Below are 21,023 nucleotides of genomic sequence, written 5' to 3'. Positions count from 1 at the left end.
CTTGGGCGGCGAGATGGCAGATGGCATTTACTCTGGACAAATGTGAGGTAATGCATTTTGGAAGGTCTAATGCAGGTAGGGACTATACAGTGAATGGTAGAACCCTCAAGAGTATTGAAAGTCAAAGAGATCTAGGAGTACAGGTCCACAGGTCATTGAAAGGGGCAACACAGGTGGAGATGGTAGTCAAGAAGGCATACGGCATGCTTGCCTTCATTGGCCGGGGCATGGAGTATAAAAATGTTGCAGCTGTATAGAACCTTAGCTAGGCCACACTTAAGTGTATAGTGTCCAATACCGTGGGCAGCACGGTAGCACTGTGGATAGCACAATTGCTTCACAGCTCCAGGGTCCCAGGTTCGATTCCGGCTTGGGTCACTGTCTGTGCGGAGTCTGCACGTCCTCCCAGTGTCTGCGTGGGTTTCCTCCGGGTGCTCCGGTTTCCTCCCACAGTCCAAAGATGTGCAGGGTAGGTGGATTGGCCATGATAAATTGCCCTTAGTGTCCAAAATTGCCCTTGGTGTTGGGTGGAGGTGCTGAGTTTGGGTGGGGTGCTCTTTCCAAGAGCCGGTGCAGACTCAGGGGGCCGAATGGCCTCCTTCTGCACTGTAAATTCAATGATAATCTATGATTAATCTAGGACAAAGGTTCGGCACAACATCGTGGGCCGAAGGGCCTGTTCTGTGCTGTATTTTCTATGTTCTATAAATCTGGTCGCCACACTACCAGAAGGATGTGGAAGCTTTAGAGGGTGCTGAAGAGATTTACCAGGATGTTGCCTGGTATGGAGGGCATTAGCTATGAGGAGAGGTTGAATAAACTTGGTTTGTTCTCACTGGAACGAAGGAGGTTTGTTCTCACTGGAACGAAGGAGGTTGAGGGCCGACCTGATAGAGGTCTACAAAATTATGAGGGGCATAGACAGAGTGGATAGTCAGACTTTTTCCCAGGGTAAAGGGGTCAATTACTAGGGGGCATAGGTTTACGGTGCGAGGGGCAAGGTTTAGAGGATATGTACGAGGTAAGTTTTCTTTTAATATACAGAGGGTATTGGGTGCCTGGAACTCGCTGCCGGAGGAGGCGGTGGAAGCAGGGACTATAGTGACGTTTAAGGGGCATCTTGACAAATACATGAATAGGATGGGAATAGAGGGATACAGACCCAGGAAGTGTAGAAGATTGTAGTTTAGGCGGGCAGCATGGTCGGCGCAGGCTTGGAGGGCCAAAGGACCTGTTCCTGTGCTGTACTTTTCTTTGTTACTTCACAAATCCATGCTGCCTGCCTCTGTCCAATTACAAGAGTCTGTGCCCCGTTCTCAGGAATAGTGGGTTCTTGCTGTCAGTTTGACAACTCCTCCCCCTTCTTTGAATAGGTCTAGATTCCAATTCATGGGAACTGACGAAGCATCTAGGAAATATCAGTTATCACTGATATTTCAGAAATATCAGATATCACTGATATTTCAGAAATATCAGAATGTTACTGGTATGGAGGGAAGATCTTATGAGGAAAGGCTGAGGGACTTCAGGCTGTTTTCATTAGAGAGAAGGTTAAGAGGCGACTTAATTGAGGCATACAAGACGATCAGAGGATTGGATAGGGTGGACAGTGAGCCTTTTTCCTTGGATGGTGATGTCTAGCACGAGGAGACATACCTTTAAATTGAGGGGAGATACTGAGGGGAGATAGATATAAGACAGATGTCAGAGGTAGGTTCTTTACTCAGAGAGTAGTAAGAGTGTGGAATGTCCTGCCTGCAACAGTAGTGGACTCACCAACACTAAGGGTATTCAAATGGTCATTGGATAGACACATGGACAATAAGGGAACAGTGTAGATGGGCTTTAGAGTGGTTTCACAGGTCGGCGCAACATCGAGGGCCGAAGGGTCTGTACTGCGCTGTAATGTTCTATGTTCTATCACTATCTCTGTAGCTACCTCAAAACCTAGGATGTAGGTCAATCAGTCCAAAAATCTGTCAACCTTTTAGACCAATACTAGTTTATTTCAAGTTCCTCAGTTTTACACCGTTTCACCCGAGACCTAATACAGTGCTCAAATTAAGCCATCACGATACCAGGACTCCAAGTTTGTTCCCGAAGATCAGTGCTCAAGTTTGGTTTAACATATAATGCCTTATTTAAGTGCTCACTTTGTTTACAACTGCAGACTGGAAAATAATCTACCCAATTTGATATGGCCCTAATGTCAGATTTCCATTTCACAGTTCACTCAAGACAAGAACATAAGACAAGCTTGAAAGTCTGTAAAGTTTAAGTCATGTATTTATTTGCATTCAAAAAGATCTTACCAGCAAGTCTTTCAAGTTCTTCATGTGGAGTAGATCGCAAGCTACTGGATCGACTACCTGGTCTACTCAAGTTACTCGAGAACCACTGGCTGAACCGGCTGGATGACACAGATCCTTCGCCCAGCACCTCTTCAATCATCTTATCAATAAAACAAAAACAAATATTATATGTCATAATCAAGTCAAATTCAATGAGCAAACTACACAGAAGAGCTTTGAACTTACGTCATCATACAGTGACTTGGCGCTAAATTTGGATGATGAGTTTGAACTCCATTTCCCAACACGACAGATGGGGCAGCTGACAGCATCTCCACATCGTTGGCTGGCTGCTCAATTAGTGCAACAGACATCACCCCCTCCCAAAAAAATCATAACACCATTTAATTTTAGTTACACATCCATTCATAGTTAGTGATGGGCATTATAATAGACATTCAATTGAGCTTTTATTGGCAGCCTTAAGTATCACCAATTTGGTAAGAAGTGTGCGAGCACACCAAACCAGTTGAGAGCCTCTAAATATTCAAAGTTAATATTTTAAGTCAGTGATCTCATTAGCCCTGTATCAAATAATACTGGAGATGTAATAATACATCAATAGAAGGCGAAGAGAAATCTGTATTGCTATTCTTTGCAATCGTAGCTGATCTACCTCAGCTCCACATTTCTATTCTACACACCCTCCCTCTATACAATTCATGAAAGATCAAAACTTCACCTCAGTCTTAAATATATTCAACGATGAAGCATTTGCAACCTTCTGCAGTAGAGAATTCCAAAGATCACATTCCCAAGTGAAAACATTTCTCATCTTATTCCTACATGATCAACTCCTTATTCGGAGACTGTGCCCCTCCTGTTCTAGATTCTCCAGCCAAGGGAAAGAACAGTGTCTACCATGTCAAGCCCCTTCGGAATAGTGTCCCAATGGGACTGACTCATTCTTCTAAACGAGAGTATGTAGGCACAATTTACTTAGTCCATCATACCCTCTTGGGACCAATCTCATGAACCCTCAATGTACTATCTCCAATGTAGGTACATTCTTCCTTAAATATGGAGACCAAAACAGCACATAGTATTTTAGTTGTGGTTTCACTGAAGCCCTGGAACTATTGGTCCAGACTTCCTTATCCCTGCACTCCAATCACCTTCAGAATAGGCCAACATAACATTTGTCTTCCAATTGCTTGCAATACTCATGGCACCATCATTTCAAAGGAAGTGAAAACTTACACAGCTTCAATGTCCCAGAGAATTAATTGTACATTAGAAAGATTTACATCAAGAGTCATATTCCCTTGAAAGGCATGTTGTTTGAACAATTAATTTGAAAATTTACAAGTAGATCTGAAGAATTTCTTCTGCCTTTCTGAATTTTGCCTTGCAATAAGACTTAAGCCAAAATGGCAGGTTTCTTTACAGCCAATACCTTGGAAGTTTCATTGATGCCAGAGACCTTTAGACAGTTGATGGATCACTGTTTTTATCAAGCATTACCTAAAAATTTAAATTTTCTTTCTCCTTCCAACTTAAAACAGTTGCAAATGTTAGACGTTAGATTCCTTCAGGTACATCAATACACAACAGAAATGCATTTGTGCAGTGCACAGCTGCAGTCAAAGCTCACCACAGCAAACCGAAAATGTGAATTCCAAAAATCTTCAAGGCTGGACAATTGAATTCACCTTTAAAGAAATGCAAACCTTCTTCATTGCCAGCATGGTCCATGCTAATCCACAGCAAACAAAATTAATTTATTCATTTTATAAAAGCAGCTTTGTTGCCTTTGCTTATTGCTCTACCCAGCCCACCATCTCAAAGAAAATGTGCAAAATAAATGCAATAGATCACAAGGTCTTTTGACAATGTTTGACATGTCAACATCCTGCATCTAGCAACATTAAACTTCTCCCTTCCAGAAGCCCAGCCAGCAGCTCATGCACACACCAAGTTCCGAACTACCGAAGTTATACTTCTACATCTCAAGCTCAGCTGTTAGACCCTTCCTGGGTTTCATCTCCACCCGATTCACAAATGCTCTATTTTCTTCAACCATCACCCTATTACAGGTGTTCCATTTGAGATCCTTGATGTAACCTTAAACTTGTCAATTCACCCAGAGAGCAGCACGGCGGCACAGTGGTTAGCACAGTTGCTCACAGCTCCAGGGTCCCAGGTTCAATTCCCAGCTTGGGTCACTGTGTGCAGAGTCTGCACGTGTCTGCGCAGGTTTATTCGGGTGCTCCGGTTTCCTCCCACAGTCCAAAGATGTGAAGGTTAGGTGGATTGGCCATGCTAAATTGCCCTTAGTGTCCAAAAATGTTGGGTAGGATTACTGGGATAGGGTGTGGGCTTCAGCAGGTTGCTCATTCCAAGGGCCGGTCCAGACTCGATGGGCTGAATGGCCTTCTTCTGCACCATAAATTCAATTTTATGACCCCAAGGGTATGAAACTACCCTGATCAGTATCACTGCCCCTCCTATTCCTCAACATCTGTAAGATCAACTGATCATGGCATTAATTTTCATAAAGCTCCATTTTTATGGCCCCAACATCTCAGCAAATGTTCTTCTACCCAGAGCTTCATAGAATAGAATCCCTGCAGTGCAGAAGCAAGCCATTCAGCCTACCCAGGCCCACTTCGGCCCTGTAACCCCACCCAGGGACAATTTAGCATATCTAATCCACCTAACCGGCACATCTTTGGACAGTGGGAGAAAGTGCATGCAGACACGGGAAGAATATGCAAACTCCACACAGACACACCCGAGGTCAGAATCAAACCCAGATTCCTGGCACTGTGAGGCAGGAGTGCTAACCACTGTGCCGCCCATATTTGTTCCAAATGCTGTTTTCCCTGACTTGCTAACATCCTGGATGACCATCTGCTTCAGGAGAAATAAGATCATCTGCTTTCTTCTTTCAGTCCTCAATCACTCCCCACATAGTCAGTGCAACAGCTGAGCTTTGAGACACTGAATTTGGACCAAACACGCGGCGCTCTAAAGTTTTGAAGTTGCAAACCATACAAATGTTGAGACGACTTCTTGCCAGTTTAGTCAGTCACATCAGCCAATTCAAATTATTGGGCTTCCTTCACACTGAGCAAACATTGGCCCTTGAAAAGCAAGTCAGTGGCCTCAGCAAACAGATCCTCAAAGTCCTACTGGACAATTCATTCCAAACCCCTTCCACCCCACTCTCTTCATCCCATCACTGGGCACAGTCTTGCCCTCTGGAATCCACTGCCCATGCTCAGCTGAAAACAAATGGAGGGCATTGCTGCAAGACAAACAACAAGCAAATTGTACACATGCCAACTATAAGCAGTTTTAAGCAATTGGTGTGTCATGGGGAGCAGTTATGAGTTAATTCAAAGTAATAAAATGTGCTAAATGATTGGCAAAAGGAAGCCTAATCAATCCTATGTAACACTGAATCCATGTCCAGAGCTTACTTCCAACCTTGAACTCTCCATCCAACAACACCCCTTCAGCCAGGGCAGTACTAAAAGCAGTCACATGGTCTGTGGCCCAAACACACCACCCCTCCCCTTCCCCCTTGTTGAAATCGCACAAAATATTTTAATCAAGCTGATACTTGTAACTGCACATGTTGCTGCACATACTCCAGTACTTTTATTACAAATAGCAGCATAGGTTAAAACATTGCATGCTGTGACTATCCATCACCTTAAATGCACCAGTGTACAAACAAGTGTATTTTCATGGTCCAATATATTCACCTGTACCTACATCCAACAGTAAGGTCTTTTAAATAGTTTTAGGTGCCCCATAGTGACAAGTCCAATTAACATTTTATAAGGACACAAACGCCTCAAATGAAAAAGGGACATAGATAGGGATTTCCGTGAATTCATGACCACCCATGCAAAACATAGAAATAACTAAATTCCATTGCAATGATAAATAAATCCTCCAAATCAAGGCTGGAAGGATGGGGCTAGGCAGGAAAAACAGTAAATCAGATGGCAATGGGAAAGGTGGCAGGGATGAAATGAAGCATGCCTCAAACATTAGCGTCCAGAAAGTTAGCATCCAGAAAGTATTAAAACTGTGCTGTGTTGTACATTTTGGAATCTAGCATCACCGTATGCTGGTGATAAGTTCTGATCAAGTAAGTGAATTGGAAGGCAAAAAAGGTTTTCAAACGCCAATATGCATTTGCCATCTTGTTAAGCATTCCCAGTATAACCCAAGCATGGGTCATAGGTTTTCCCCCTTGAATCCATTATCCAACAGTGGTTATCTACTTGTGGATTAAAATATCATTGCACTCCCCTGCCTCAACACCAGAAGTGTCCGCTTACCGATGCCAGTCCAGGGACACTCTTTTCCATGTTAAAGAACTCATTGAAGTCAAAATCCCCTGGTGTTGATTCAGGTAAAACAGCTTCCTGAGGAACTTCTTGGTCAGCTTCTGTTGCAGGAACACTGGATGTATCTGCTTCTTGACCACTACCGCCATTGCATTCTACACCTAGAAAGACCATGAACTTTATTTTAGCACAATTACTTGTTAGGCAATCCAATTCAAGAACTTGAGCAAAATCACTCCATACATGACAAAACCCGAGAGGCTACATTTTCACCAATGGAAGCAGAGCACACAAAAAAAAAAAAAAAAAAAAAAAATACTTTGGACTAAACAAATCAGACCCAGCTGTGTCACTTGCTTAATGTTGATTTTGGGAGAGTGAAAAGAAAATCATAAAAAGCCATACTGGAGCCCATTTTGAAAATTACTTATTGAACTTTCAATGCTCATTCCTCCTACAGTTTTTCTAGTTCAGCAATCTTCAACGAAGTCCACTGCATCCTCCTTTCCAAATCTATATTGGCAGCTTCTTCCTCCACTAACCTTGAAAGTCAACTCCACCTCAGAACTCTAAAGCAATTTCTCATGTGCCATTTTAAATATCTTAAATTTAACTTTATATGTGGCCCCTCATTCTTGACCATTCAACTGCTAGTTTGATTCCATCTACCCAGTCAGATACAGCAGACAGAAGCCAGGTAGCCAACTGTTTTTTTCCAGCTTTTTGAAGCAGTTGCCAATGATTCCTACTCCCCCCCCCCCCCCCCCCCCCCCGTTACCCCATAACCAGGCAAATATCTCTTTTCAATCGCTGAGTGCAATCCCAGATCACAAATTGCTGGGTAAAATAAAATCCTCCCTGGTGTCATTTAAGAAATGCTTTTGTCTTATCACATAGCTTCAGTGATGTCATTGTTGGGGTGGAGCTGGGCTTTGGCTCTGTGGTTTTACTTTCGCTTTGATTTGGAGCTGCTTTGTGATTTCACTTTTTGTTTTCACATTTGGCTGCTGTACTCAGACAGGAGTATCTTGGCCTGTCTCTCTCTTCATTTTAAAAGCTGTTTCCAGTCTGTTTGATAATTTGAAAAGAGATAATTGCTTTCTGAAAGGAATTCAAACCTACTGTTTTGGAAAGGAAACAAGAGTATCAATGCCAGGTCTTGAGTGCTGTGCGCTGGACCACACCTTGGAAAAGGGGTTTCTGGTTTATGGGATCTTATTAAAATTGGAACAGTTAAGGGGATTTATTAAGGGTTATGAATAGATTACTGTAGCTGTGTGGGGTATGTGTGTTTGTAGTTGACAAATGCTTACTGTGTTTATAACAATGTTAGCTAAATTTGTAGAATAAAGCTTATTTTTTGATTGAAAGCACCCAAAACCTCTGTTGAATAACACCTGAAAGGCAGGCTCTTGTGCTCATCGTAACCAAAATCAATAAACAGTGTAGGTCAGGTGAACTCCATGATATACTTTGGAGTTTTCTAAACCCTGGCCCATAAATGCCAGATCTCAAATTAGTCAGTTAACAGTAACTTTTTAAAAAAAAAAAAACTTTTAAACTTAATTTACTAATTAATTGACGCAATGTCAATTAGAGGGGTGCAGTGCTCTGACTGTGAGATGTGGCAGGTCCGGGAGGCTTCCAGCGTCCCGGTTGGCTTAATCTGCATAAAGTGCACCCAACTGGAGCTACTCACAGACCGCATGGTTCAGTTGGAGCAGCAGTTGGATGCACTTAGGAGCATGCAAAGCGCAGAAGAGCAATAGTCATAGGGGACTCTTATAGTCAGGGGCACAGATAGGCGCTTCTGTGGACGTGAAAGAGACTCCAGGATGGTATGTTGCCTCCCTGGTGTCAGGGTCCAGGATGTCTCCGAACGGGTAGAGGGCATCCTGAAGGGGGAGGGCAAACAGGCAGGGGTCATTGTACATATTGGTACTAATGACATAGGCAGGAAGGGGCATGAGGTCCTGCAACAGGAGTTCAGGGAGCTGGCAGAAAGTTAAAAGACAGTACCTCAAGGGTTGTAATCTCGGGATTACTCCCTTGTGCCACGTGCCAGTGAGGCTAGAAATAGGAAGATAGAGCAGCTAAACACGTGGCTAAACAGCTGGTGTAGGAGGGAGGGTTTCCGTTATCTGGACCACTGGGAGCTCTTCCGGGGCAGGTGTGACCTATATAAGGAGGACGGGTTGCATCTAAACTGGAGAGGCATAAATATCCTGGCCGCGAGGTTTGCTAGTGTCACACGGGAGGGTTTAAACTAGTATGGCAGGGGAGTGGGCACAGGAGCAATAGGTCAGAAGGTGAGAGCATTGAGGGAGAACTAGGGAATAGGGACAGTGTGGCTCTGAGGGAGAGCAGACTGGGTGAAGTTGCTGAACACAACGGATCTGGTGGCCTGAAGTGCATATGTTTTAATGCAAGGAGCATTACGGGTAAGGCAGATGAACTTAGAGCTTGGATTAGTACTTGGAACTATGATGTTGCCATTAGAGAGACCCAGTTGAGGGAAGGGCAGGATTGGCAGCTAAACGTTTCAGGATTTAGATGCTTCAGGCGGGATAGAGGAGGATGTAAAAGGGGTGGCGGAGTTGCGCTACTGGTTAGGGAGAATATCACAGCTGTACTACGAGAGGACACCTCAGAGGGCAGTGAGGCTATATGGGTAGAGATCAGGAATAAGAAGGGTGCAGTCACAAGGTTGGGGGCTTACTACAGGCCTCCCAACAGTCAGCGGGAGATAGAGGAGCAGATAGGTAGACAGATTTTGGAAAAGAGTAAAAACAACAGGGTTGGTGTGATGGGAGACTTCAACTTCCCCAATATTGACTGGGACTCACCTAGTGCCAGGGGCTTAGACAGAGCAGAGTTTGCAAGGAGCATCAGGAGGGCTTCTTAAAACAAATATATTCCAACTAGGGAAAGGGCTGTACTGGACCAGGTATTGGGGCATGAGCCCGGCCAGGTGGTAGAAGTTTCAGTAGGGAGTATTTAGGGAAGTGACCTCAATTCAGTAAGTTTTAAAGTGCTGGTGGACAAGGATAAGAGTGGTCCTCGGGTGAATGTGCTAAATTGGGGGAAGGCTAATTATAACAATATTGGGCAGGAACTGAAGAACCTAGATTGGGGGCTGACGTTTGAGGGTAAATCAACATATGACATGTGGGAGGCTTTCAAGTGTCAGTTGAAAGGAATTCAGGACCGGCATGTTCCTGTGAGGAAGGAGAAATACGGCAATTTTCAGGAACCTTGGATAACGAGAGATATTGTAGGCCACATCAAAAAGAAAAAGGAGGCATTTGTCAGGGTTAAAAGGCTGGGAACAGACGAAGACTGTGTTGAATAAGGAAAGTAGGAAGGAACTTAAGCAAGGGGTCAGGAGGGCTAGAAGGGGTCGCGAAAAGTCATTGGCAAATAGGGTTAAGGAAAATCCCAAGGCTTTTTACACATAAAAAGCAAGAGGGTAGCCTGGGAAAGGGTTGGCCCACTGAAGGACAGGCAAGGGAATCTATGTGTGGAGCCAGAGGAAATGGGCGAGGTACTAAATGAATACTTTGCATCAGTATTGACCAAAGAGAAGGAATTGATAGATGTTGAGTCTGGCAAAGGGTGTGTCGATAGCCTGGGTCACATTGAGATCCAAAAAGAAGAGGTGTTGGGCGTCTTGAAAAATATTAAGGTAGATAAGTCCCCAGGGCCTGATGGGATCTACCCCAGAATACTGAAGGAGGCTAGAGAGGAAATTGCTGAGGCCTTGACAGAAATCTTTGGATCCTCACCGTCTTCAGGTGATGTTCCGGAGGACTGGAGAATAGCCAATGTTGTTCCTCTGTTTAAGAAGGGTAGCAAGGATAATCCAGGGAACGACAGGCCGGTGGGCCTTACGTCAGTGGTAGGGAAATTACAGGAGAGAATAATCTCCGGATTACTGCCCGAGCCATGTGCAAATTGGCATAGGGAGGCAAGAGTAAGGGAAGTTAACACGTGGCTGAAAGAGTGGTGTGGGAAAGAGGGGTTCCTTTTCATGGGACACTGCCATCAGTTTTGGGACAGGGGGGACCTATACCGTTGGGATGGTCTCCACCTGAACCGAGCTGGGACCAGTGTTCTGGCGAAAAGAATAAATAGGGTGGTCAATAGGACTTTGAACTAAAGATTGGGGGGGGGGGGGGGGGGGGGGGGGGGAGAAGAGGAGAGAGAAGGGAAGTCAGGGAACCAAGAGGTGAAGTAATCAGTGGGAAGCATAGCTGCTTAGGAATACAAAAAAGCACGAAAAGACAAAACTCAGGAGAGGTTACGATAGTCCCCATCCCACAAAATATGAGTGTATGGAAAGGCTCAGTAAACCAAGGTCCACCACACTAAGAAAACAAAAAGGGACGGTCAACAGAGAATTAAAGGTGCTATATTTAAATGCGCGCAGTGTACGGAACAAGGTAGATGAGCTTGTGGCCCAGATTGTGACTGGCAGGTATGATGTGGTAGGCATCACAGAGACATGGTTGCAGGGGGTTCAGGACTGGCATTTAAACATCCAGGGATTCACAACCTATCGAAAAGACAGGGAGGTGGGCAGAGGGGGCGGGGTTGCCTTGTTAATTAGGAATGAAATTAAATCAATAGCACTAAATGACATAGGGTCAGATGATGGTGGAGTCTGTGTGGGTAGAGTTGAGGAACCACAAAGGCAAAAAAACCATAATGGGAGTTATGTACAGGCCTCCTAACAGTGGTCAGGACCGGGGGCACAAAATGCACCCCGAAATAGAAAGTGCATGTCAGAAAGGCAAGGTCACAGTGATCATGGGGGACTTCAATATGCAGGTGGACTGGGTAAATAATGCTGCCAGTGGACCCAAGGAAAGGGAATTCATTGAATGTTTACAGGAGGGCTTTTTGGAACAGCTTGTGATGGAGCCCACGAGGGGACAGGCCATTCTGGACTTAGTGTTATGTAATGAGCCAGACTTGATTAAAGAACTTAAAGTAAGGGAGCACTTAGGAGGCAGTGATCATAATATGGTAGAATTCAATCTCCAATTTGAAAGAAAGAAGGTAGAATCAAATGTAAAGGTGTTACAGTTAAATAAAGGTAACTACAGGGGCATGAGGGAGGAACTGACGAAAATCGACTGGGAGCAGAGCCTAGTGGGAAAGACAGTAGAACAGCAATGGCAGGAGTTTCTGGGAGTAATTGAGGACACAGTGCAGAGGTTCATCCCAAAGAAAAGAAAGGTTATCAGATGGGGGGATTAGGCAGCCATGGCTGACAAAGGAAGTTAGGGAATGCATCAAAGCAAAAGAGAAAGCCTATAATGTGGCAAAGAGTAGTAGGAAGTCAGAAGATTGGGAAGGCTACAAAAACAAACAGAGGATAACAAAGAGAGAAATAAGGAAAGAGAGGATCAAATATGAAGGTAGGCTAGCCAGTAACATTAGGAATGATAGTAAAAGTTTCTTTAAATACATTAAAATTAAAAACAAACGGGAGGCAAAAGTTGACATTGGGCCGCTCCAAAATTACGCTGGTAATCTAGTGATGGGAGACAAGGAAATAGCTGAGGAACTAAATAAGTACTTTACGTCAGTCTTCACAGTAGAAGACATGAGTAATATCCCACCAATTCCGGAGAGTCAGGGGGCAGAGTTGAATATGGTAGCCATCACAAAGGAGAAAGTGCTAGAGAAACTAAGAGGTCTAAAAATTGATAACTCTCCGGGCCCAGATGGACTACACCCTAGAGTTCTAAAGGAGATAGCTGAAGAAATAGTGGAGGCGTTAGTTATGATCTTTCAAAAGTCACTGGAGTCCGGGAAAGTCCCAGAGGATTGGAAAATCTCTGTTGTAACCCCCCTGTTCAAGGGAACAAGGAAAAAGATGGAAAATTATAGGCCAATTAGCCTAACCTCGGTTGTTGGCAAGATTCTAGAATCCATTGTTAAGGATGAGATTTCTAAATTCTTGGAAGTGCAGGGTCAGATTAGGACAAGTCAGCATGGATTTAGTAAGGGGAGGTCGTGCCTGACAAACCTGTTAGAGTTCTTTGAAGAGATAACAAATAGGTTAGACCAAGGAGAGCCAATGGATGTTATCTATCCCGACTTCCAAAAGGCCTTTGATAAGATGCCTCACGGGAGACTGCTGAGTAAAATAAGGGCCCATGGTATTCGAGGCAAGGTACTAACATGGATTGACGATTGGCTGTCAGGCAGAAGGCAGAGAGTTGGGATAAATGGTTCTTTTTCGGAATGGCAACCGGTGACGAGTGGTGTCCCGCAGGGTTCAGTGTTGGGGCCACAGCTGTTCTCTTTATATATTAACGATCTAGATGACGGGACTGGGGGCATTCTGGCTAAGTTTGCCGATGATACAAAGATAGGTGGAGGGGCAGGTAGTATGGAGGAGGCGGGGAGGCTGCAGAAAGATTTAGACAGTTTAGGAGAGTGGTCCAAGAAATGGCTGATGAAATTCAACGTGGGCAAGTGCGAGGTCTTGCACTTTGGAAAAGAGAAGAGAGGCATGGTCTATTTTCTAAACGGTGACAAAATTCATAATGCTGAAGTGCAAAGGGACTTGGGAGTCCTAGTCCAGGATTCTCTAACGGTAAACTTGCAGGTTGAGTCCATAATTAAGAAAGCAAATGCAATGTTGTCATTCATCTCAAGAGGCTTGGAATATAAAAGCAGAGATGTACTTCTGAAGCTTTATAAAGCATTAGTTAGGCCCCATTTAGAATACTGTGAGCAATTTTGGGCCCCACACCTCACGAAGGACATACTGGCACTGGAGCGGGTCCAGCGGAGATTCACACGGATGATCCCAGGAATGGTAGGCCTAACATACGATGAACGTCTGAGGATCCTGGGATTATATTCATTGGAGTTTAGGAGGTTGAGGGGAGATCTAATAGAAACTTACAAGATAATGAATGGCTTAGATAGGGTGGATGTAGGGAAGTTGTTTCCATTAGCAGGGGAGACTAGGACCCGGGGGCACAGCCTTAGAATAAAAGGGAGTCACTTTAGAACAGAGATGAGGAGAAATTTCTTCAGCCAGAGAGAGTGGTGGGTCTGTGGAATTCATTGCCACAGAGGGCGGTGGAGGTCGGGACGTTGAGTGTCTTTAAGACAGAAGTTGATAAATTCTTGATTTCTCGAGGAATTAAGGGCTATGGAGAGAGAGCGGGTAAATGGAGTTGAAATCAGCCATGATTGAATGGCGGAGTGGACTCGATGGGTAGAATGGCCTTACTTCCGCTCCTATGTCTTATGGTCTTATGGAGACAGGATCTACTCCCATTTGGAAGCAAATGGATGTATTAGTGAGAGGCGGCATGGTTTTGTGAAGGGGAGGTAGTGTCTCACTAACTTGATAGTTTTTCGAAGAGGTCAAAGATGATTGATCCAGGTAGGGCAGTGGATGTTGTCTATATGGCTTCAATAAGGCCTTTGACAAGGTCCCTCATGGTAGACTAGTACAAAAGGTGAACTCACACGGGATCAGGGGTGAGCTGGCAAGGTGGATACAGAACTGGCGAGGTCATAGAAGGCAGAGAGTAGCAATGGAAGGATGCTTTTCTAATTGGAGGGCTGTGACCAGTGGTGTTCCACAGGGATCAGTGCTGGGACCTTTGCTGTTTGTAGTATATATAAATGATTGAGGAAAATGTAACTGGTCGGATTAGTAAGTTTGCAGACGACACAAAGGTTGGTGGAATTGCGGATAGCAATGAGGACTGTCAGAGGATACAGCATGATTTAGATTGTTTGGAGACTTGGGTCGAGAGATGGCAGATGGAGTTTAATCCGGACAATTGTGAGGTAATGCATTTTGGAAGGTCTAATGCAGGTAGGGAATATACAATGAATGGTAGAACCCTCAAGAGTATTGAAAGTCAGAGAGATCTAGGTGTACAGGTCCACAAGTCACTGAAAGGGGCAACACAGGTGAAGGTAGTCAAGAAGGCATACGGCATGCTTGCCTTCATTGGCCGGGGCATGGAGTACAAGAATTGGCAAGTCAAGTTGCAGCTCTATGGAACCTTAGTTAGGCCACACTTGGAGTATAGTGTTCAATTCTGGTCGCCACACTACCAGAAGGATGTGGAGGCTTTAGAGAGGGTGCAGAAGAGATTTACCAGAATGTTGCCTGGTATGGAGGGCATTAGCTATGAGGAGAGGTTGAATAAACTTGGTTTGTTCTCACTGGAACGACGGAGGTTGAGGGGCGACCTGATAGAGGTCTACAAAATTATGAGGGGCATAGACAGAGTGGATAGTCAGAGGCTTTTCCCCAGGGTAGAGGGGTCAATTACTAAGGGACATAGGTTTAAGGTGAGAGGGGCAAAGTTTAGAGGGCATAGGTTTAGGGTGCGAGGGGCAAGGTTTAGAGTAGATGTACAAGGCAAGTGTTTTTACACAAGAGGGTAGTGGGTGCCTGGAACTCACTACTGGAGGAGGTGGTGGAAGCAGGGACAATAATGACGTTTTTAAGGGGCATCTTGACAAATACATGAATAGGATGGGAATAGAGGGATACGGACCCAGGAAGTGTAGAAGATTGTAGTTTAGTCAGGCAGCATGGTCGGCACGGGCTTGGAGGGCCGAAGGGCCTGTTCCTGTGCTGTACTTTTCTTTGTTCTTTGTTCTGTAGACAATTTTGCTTCTGGAAAATGTTTCCTTATTTACCCTAGCAAAGCATTTTTGGTGTCACTACATAACCAAAGTCCCCCACCCGATTTTGTAAATATCCACTACACCCTCCAAAGCGTTGACATCATTCTGTGCCATTTCCAGAATTGTACTAGACACTCTAGCAAGAATCTGATGCACAATCAAAATGTTGGTGGCTTTCATACTTGTATTTTTCAATGATGAAAGATTCCATATGGATTGCACAGTCTTTTCAAATGTACTGTTGCCTTTAAAGATTTGCTTACGTGCAGTTTCAGGTATTCTCCTGCACCCCTGTAAGGTACTACTTTTCCCCTCATTCTACCGAACCCAACAAAGGAACATGGCTTTAAACCACATCATAGTGGGTGGGCATGACCACAACAGCTCCACTCCAACACTCTTGCATTAGTTAGGTCATGGGTACAAATTCTATCCTAAAGACTAGAGCATGTAATTGGGCCAATGTTTCTGCCCAATGTGGAGTTCTTGATTCCAGGGTATTAGGCCATGGGAACAGGGGTGGGATGGAGGCACGCACTCATGGCTGATGAGGCCATGGTAGAAGTTGGCAAAATCAGTCCTAGACTCATTAGGAAACAACTGCCACAGCCCAGAGTCTGATAATGCCGGTTCAAATCGCACCCTCTGAACACCCTCTTAACACAAAACACCAGCCTACCACAGACAAAGCATGCATCGGTGCCCAACTTACTGAGATGCATCTTAGGAAGACCCTAGGGTGGGGGGGGGGGGGGGGGGGGGGGTGGGGGGGGGGGGGGGGGGGAGCTAAATTATGGGATAGCCCTGGGAAACTGGCACAGATTGGTCACCCCAGACATGAGTTTGCCTCATCCGGCTAAACCCTGCCTCCAACTATAAAAGATTACCTGGTTATTTATTTGACCTGTTGTGCCCAGTAAAAGCATATCTTATCCATACAAATATGGACTCTACTCTTGGAGAAGTCTGTGGAACATTTATTTAAAATGGACATGATTGCCAAGCATCATGCGACCATTGCAACTCATGAAAGTTTACCAAAAGTTTATAATTAAAACCACTGAAACCATCCAGAGCTGCATTCCAATTCACAAACACCTAACTTGGTGATCTGCTGGTTGAAATCCAAGACTCTAGTGAAGGAAAAGTGAGGAGACCTTGACCAAATTCTCAATGGCTCACCAGCCAATTTGCAAATGTTTACCCTTGCAAAAGGATTTGTGCAGGGGCATGATGGGTGTCTACTTGTACATCCGCATTAGGATCAAGAACGTTTAAGAATCACCATGTTCAACAAGAATAATTTAGACTCCATGCCAACTTAAGATGTCGATCCTGACAACTTCAATGAACAACCAAACTTGCCTTCTTTTAGAGTTTCTGATCGCTTCCTCCACCGCTTCGGCCGTCTTGGATCCTCCATTAGTACTTTATCATCGAAGCCTGTCAACTCAATTGTTTCTGACTGACTAGTGGGGCCAGCAGAGAACCATTCTGGCTCCTCTTCAGTGTATGAATCACATCGTCTCCGCTCACCAAAAACGCGTTTACCATCACCATACTCCCTCTGCAAAGCAAGAGGAAAAAATGATTGTTGGCAGGAGTTAATTTTCATTTGGAGGAGCAAGGGCAGTGATGCAAACCCATTAAGTTATGAATATTTAAACAGGCTGCATCACTGATGCCGTATTGCATTTCAATGTCTTGTTTACAATTTCTACATGCAAACATTTCAGTTTATAAGTTGAGTCTTTGGGGACCAATATTCAATGGGTTACCACCCTGCACAACAAATGTCAATTTAATGCAACAATAGGCACTTCATTCAAGTGGGTGTATTGGAATGGCTGCACGTACTCAATTCACATTGCTTACCCTTCAATAACTAGAAGGGACTGAATCTAGAAGGGACCGAAAGAGGCAATATAATGTTGAAAAAGCTAATCATCTTAAAGTAAACGTGTGAATTCACGAGATGCTAAAAAGAAAACCCTCACCAAATATGGTGAGCTTCCAGTTCAATGCTGCCCACATAGTCAAAACTTACTTGGATGCTGAAAACGGTTAGATCATGGAGCCCAAAAAGCCTTAAAAAGGCCTTTGTTCCTTGTTCTCTTAAATATACTCAAGTAATCAATTTCCATATGAGCTTCCAGTCCAAGTGGCAACGAACATTCACCCCTACCCCACCTCTTTTACAGCCATCTCACCTCGTCCAGTGGCCACGTCCCATTTTTCCCTCTAATACTACCCAGAGAAATGAATTTCAGTTGGTAAGTGAACTTGGACCCGAGATTCTATGCCACAATTATTTTAAGCCACTGGCTAATCTTTCCAGTCATAAATGTAGAAGGTGGCATACAAAAGCCAAGTGAAATCTAGTAACACATCTAACCCGAAAGCGTTTTTCCTTGTAATCTCGATCCCGGCCCTCTCGCACATCTCGGTCACGCAAGTCTTTGTCACGGCCATCTCGATCAAAGGTCCTTGATGTAATTATCCGTCCACTGCCAATTCTCCGTTGGCCTCCCAATCCACGGATATTTTCATTTTCTTTATTTTCCAGTGGGCTTCCAGATCTCCTGGAGTTAGGAGCATTAATCACGTGACAGCCCCCACCAAAGCTCCGCCGCTGTGGACTGAGCACTACGTCAATATCTTCTTCCTTGATTCTCTCTCGTGGATCTAGAGACAACAGATAACTGATCAGCAAACTTCACAATAAATCGGTTTGAAAACATCCTGCTCAATCACAAGCGCAAGTTTTTTCGTTAGCTTTCCTAATAAAGCACAAGTAGGCTACTGCCACAACTAGAGCAACCCTTCGATATCTTGATCAAAAATGGGCTGCTCCATACGAGAGACACAATAAATATCACACACTTTGAAATGTGTGGCAGCACTGCAGACCTCTTGTATTTTGAGATCGGGAGCATGAAGCAGACCAGCAACCAAATCTGGGAGCTTCAGGGTCTCTATAGCATACTTGCAACACCGTCAACTTCAGGAAGGATTCAATTGCTGCACTCTTCCACGATGTGGAAATGGTTGAACTGGCAAATGCTAGTTCACAAAAGGACAGAAAGATAAACCAGTCTTTTGCCGGCAAAGTTTAACAAATCTTTAGCTAAAAGAAGAATGGGTTAATCAATGAGCTTCACAGATTGATTAAAGGCAAGCTTAAATTTATTTCAGTTCAATGGGAAACTAATGGGATTAAGGAATGCAGTATACACAAGTTGCATCACATTTTTTGTTGAGGTTTTTTATGGCTCGAGAAAATTCAGATATGACAAAAGGGATTGCAGCATTTATGCAAAGTTTGTTACTGGATGTTGCTTAGTTAGCAGTTGAAATGGGTGCATTTCAACGTCACACCCAAGTTATTTTCAGGTTTTGGCATGAAGGATGTTGGGAGTTGCAACAAGCTAGGTTAAATGTAAAAGGAAATTTGAAGAGATAGTGATACGGCAAAAAAAGTTGGCAAGGAATCAATTGCAGAGCAAAAGCAAGAGAAAGACGAGGACATGGGAACCACCCAAGACGTGGAGACAACCCAAGTTCCAATGCATCAATCGCCTAAAATTGCAAGTTCAGGTAGTTAAAGACATTCAATAAGCAAAGTTTTGGCTTTAGGATCAAAGGCACAAAGTGCAGTTTAGAGCATTCCATTGTTAAAAAATGACTTGATAGAGCAACAAGAGATTAGGATCACTTAAGGGGTTGTAATTGTATGGTAGACCCAAGATAACAGAAAAGTTAACATTGGAACATTTGAAGTAGAGACAAGTGAACATTTTAAGACATTCAATTTTGTTCGTGAATATGGCAATTCCCTATTCAGTTATAGAATCAATGAGAAAGGCATTAATTTAAAGTTAACCCAAGTGAGGCAGAGGGGTTAGAAAATACTTTGTGCTTTTGCTAACACTGTTGGGGAGGTTTTAAACTGATGTGTCAGGGGGATGGAACCATATTAGGAAGTTAGAGGTCAGTAAAGAGGCAGCAACTAAAGCCGGTAAGGTACTAGATAATAAATTCATAAAATTTCTGCCATTGGACATGACATTAAGAAGTTCGGGGGTATGGAAAGGAATAGTGTGGGGGGGGGGGGGAAACACGGGACACGACAGAGCATAGGGTGTCCTTATATGCTGACGACTTGCTGTTACAGGTGTGTCGGAACAGAGTGCGTCAATAGGGGGAATATTGGAGCTGCTTCGGGTATTTGGGTCTTTCTCGGGGTACAATCTACATCTAGACAAGAGTGAGTATTTTATGGTGTCTCGGCCGGGGCTGCCATTCCGTACGGCAGGGACTCACTTTAGATACCTGGGGGTGCAGGTTGTCTGGGAGTAGGGGGTGCTCCGCAGATACAACATTTTTAGTTTGGTGGGGAGAGGGAAAGCTGATCTGGCAAGATGGGATGGTCTCCCTCGGCCACTGGCGGGTCGGGGGTCAGGTACAGGCAGACAAAATGAACGTGTTGCCGCGATTTCTGTTTATTTTCCAATACCTGCCAAGCTTCCTGCCAAAGGCATTTTTCAGAGAGATTGAAGGAATGATTACCTCGTTCATATGGGGAGGGAAGGGGGCCAGAGTTAGAAAGGGGCTGCTACAGAGGGGAAGGCAGGCAGGGAGTTTGGGTCTTCCGAACCTGATGTATTACTACTGGCCGGCGAATGTGGAGAAGGTGTGGAGCTGAGTCAGAGGGGTTGATTCCCAGTGGATCAGAATGGAGGAGAGTTTGTGCAGGGGGTCGGGATTGAAAGCACGAGCGACAGCGCCGCTCCCAATGGCCCCGAGGAAATACTCGGAGTCTGGGAATAATAGCTTCATTGAGAATTTGGAGGCAGTTTCGCCAACACTTCAGGTTGGGGGCAGGGTCAAGGAAAATGCCGATTCAGGGGAACCACAGATTTGAACCAGGGAAGTGGGATGGAAATTTTCGGAAATGGGAGGAGAAGGGGGATTAAGACACTAAAAGATTTGTTTCTTGGGGGGTTGGTTTGCAGAATTGAATGAGCTGAAAGCAAAGTATGGGCTGGAGCAGGCGGAAATGTTTAGATACATGCAGGTTCGAGATTTTGCCAGAAAGGAGATACAGAGCTTCCCGGTGGAGTCGGCCTCCACATTGCTGGAGGAGGTGCTGATGACAGGGGGACTGGAGAAGGGGGCAGTGTTGGCGGTTTACAGAGCTATTGTGGAAGAGGAGAAGGCACCACTGGAAGGGATCAAAGCACAGTGGGAGGAAGAGTTGGGAGAGGATATGGAGGGGGGGTTCTGGTGTTAGGTGCTCTGGAGAGTGAACGCCTTCACCTCGTGCGCGAGGTTGGGACTGATACAGCTGAAGGTGGTATACAGAGCACACCTCACAAGGGCGAGGATGAGCCGATTCTTTTGAAGGAGTAGATGATGTGTGTGAATGCTGCGGGGCGGGGGCTCGCTAATCACGTTCATATGTTTTGGTCCTGTCCAAAGCTAGAGGTAGAAGATGTGTGTGAACGCGGGCTAATGTTTGGGGTTTGGTGAGAGGATGGGATCCTTGTTATTTATATGGGGATTGACATTCATTACTGATTGTTTATTGTTGGTGGGTGTAAATTTGGAAGGAAATGAGAATATATATATATATTTTTTTAAATCATACAATTTCTGACATCTCTACTAGAACAAAGAACAA

At 44.5% G+C, this 21,023-nt stretch overlaps 1 protein-coding gene across 3 annotated transcripts in view; it reads right to left on the bottom strand.

The window, feature by feature from the left end:
- Positions 1-21,023, bottom strand: part of eif4enif1 (eukaryotic translation initiation factor 4E nuclear import factor 1) — a 74,720-nt gene that overhangs the window by 40,454 nt on the left and 13,243 nt on the right. For 2 of the 3 annotated variants that reach the window (XM_072498867.1, XM_072498874.1), the window contains exons 5-8: positions 17,736-18,025; positions 16,706-16,907; positions 6,650-6,819; positions 2,313-2,451 (exon numbers count right to left, since the gene is read on the bottom strand). In XM_072498867.1, the coding sequence (XP_072354968.1) occupies positions 2,313-2,451; positions 6,650-6,819; positions 16,706-16,907; positions 17,736-18,025 (801 nt within the window). The remainder of the gene's footprint in view (positions 1-2,312; positions 2,452-6,649; positions 6,820-16,705; positions 16,908-17,735; positions 18,026-21,023) is intronic. The other variant, XM_072498882.1, reaches the window with a different exon arrangement.

Source organism: Scyliorhinus torazame, chromosome 1 (assembly GCF_047496885.1).
Source record: "Scyliorhinus torazame isolate Kashiwa2021f chromosome 1, sScyTor2.1, whole genome shotgun sequence".
NCBI lineage: Eukaryota > Metazoa > Chordata > Chondrichthyes > Carcharhiniformes > Scyliorhinidae > Scyliorhinus > Scyliorhinus torazame.
The sequence above is the reverse complement of the archived record's forward strand: the minus strand, read 5'-3'. Positions and strand labels throughout refer to the sequence as shown.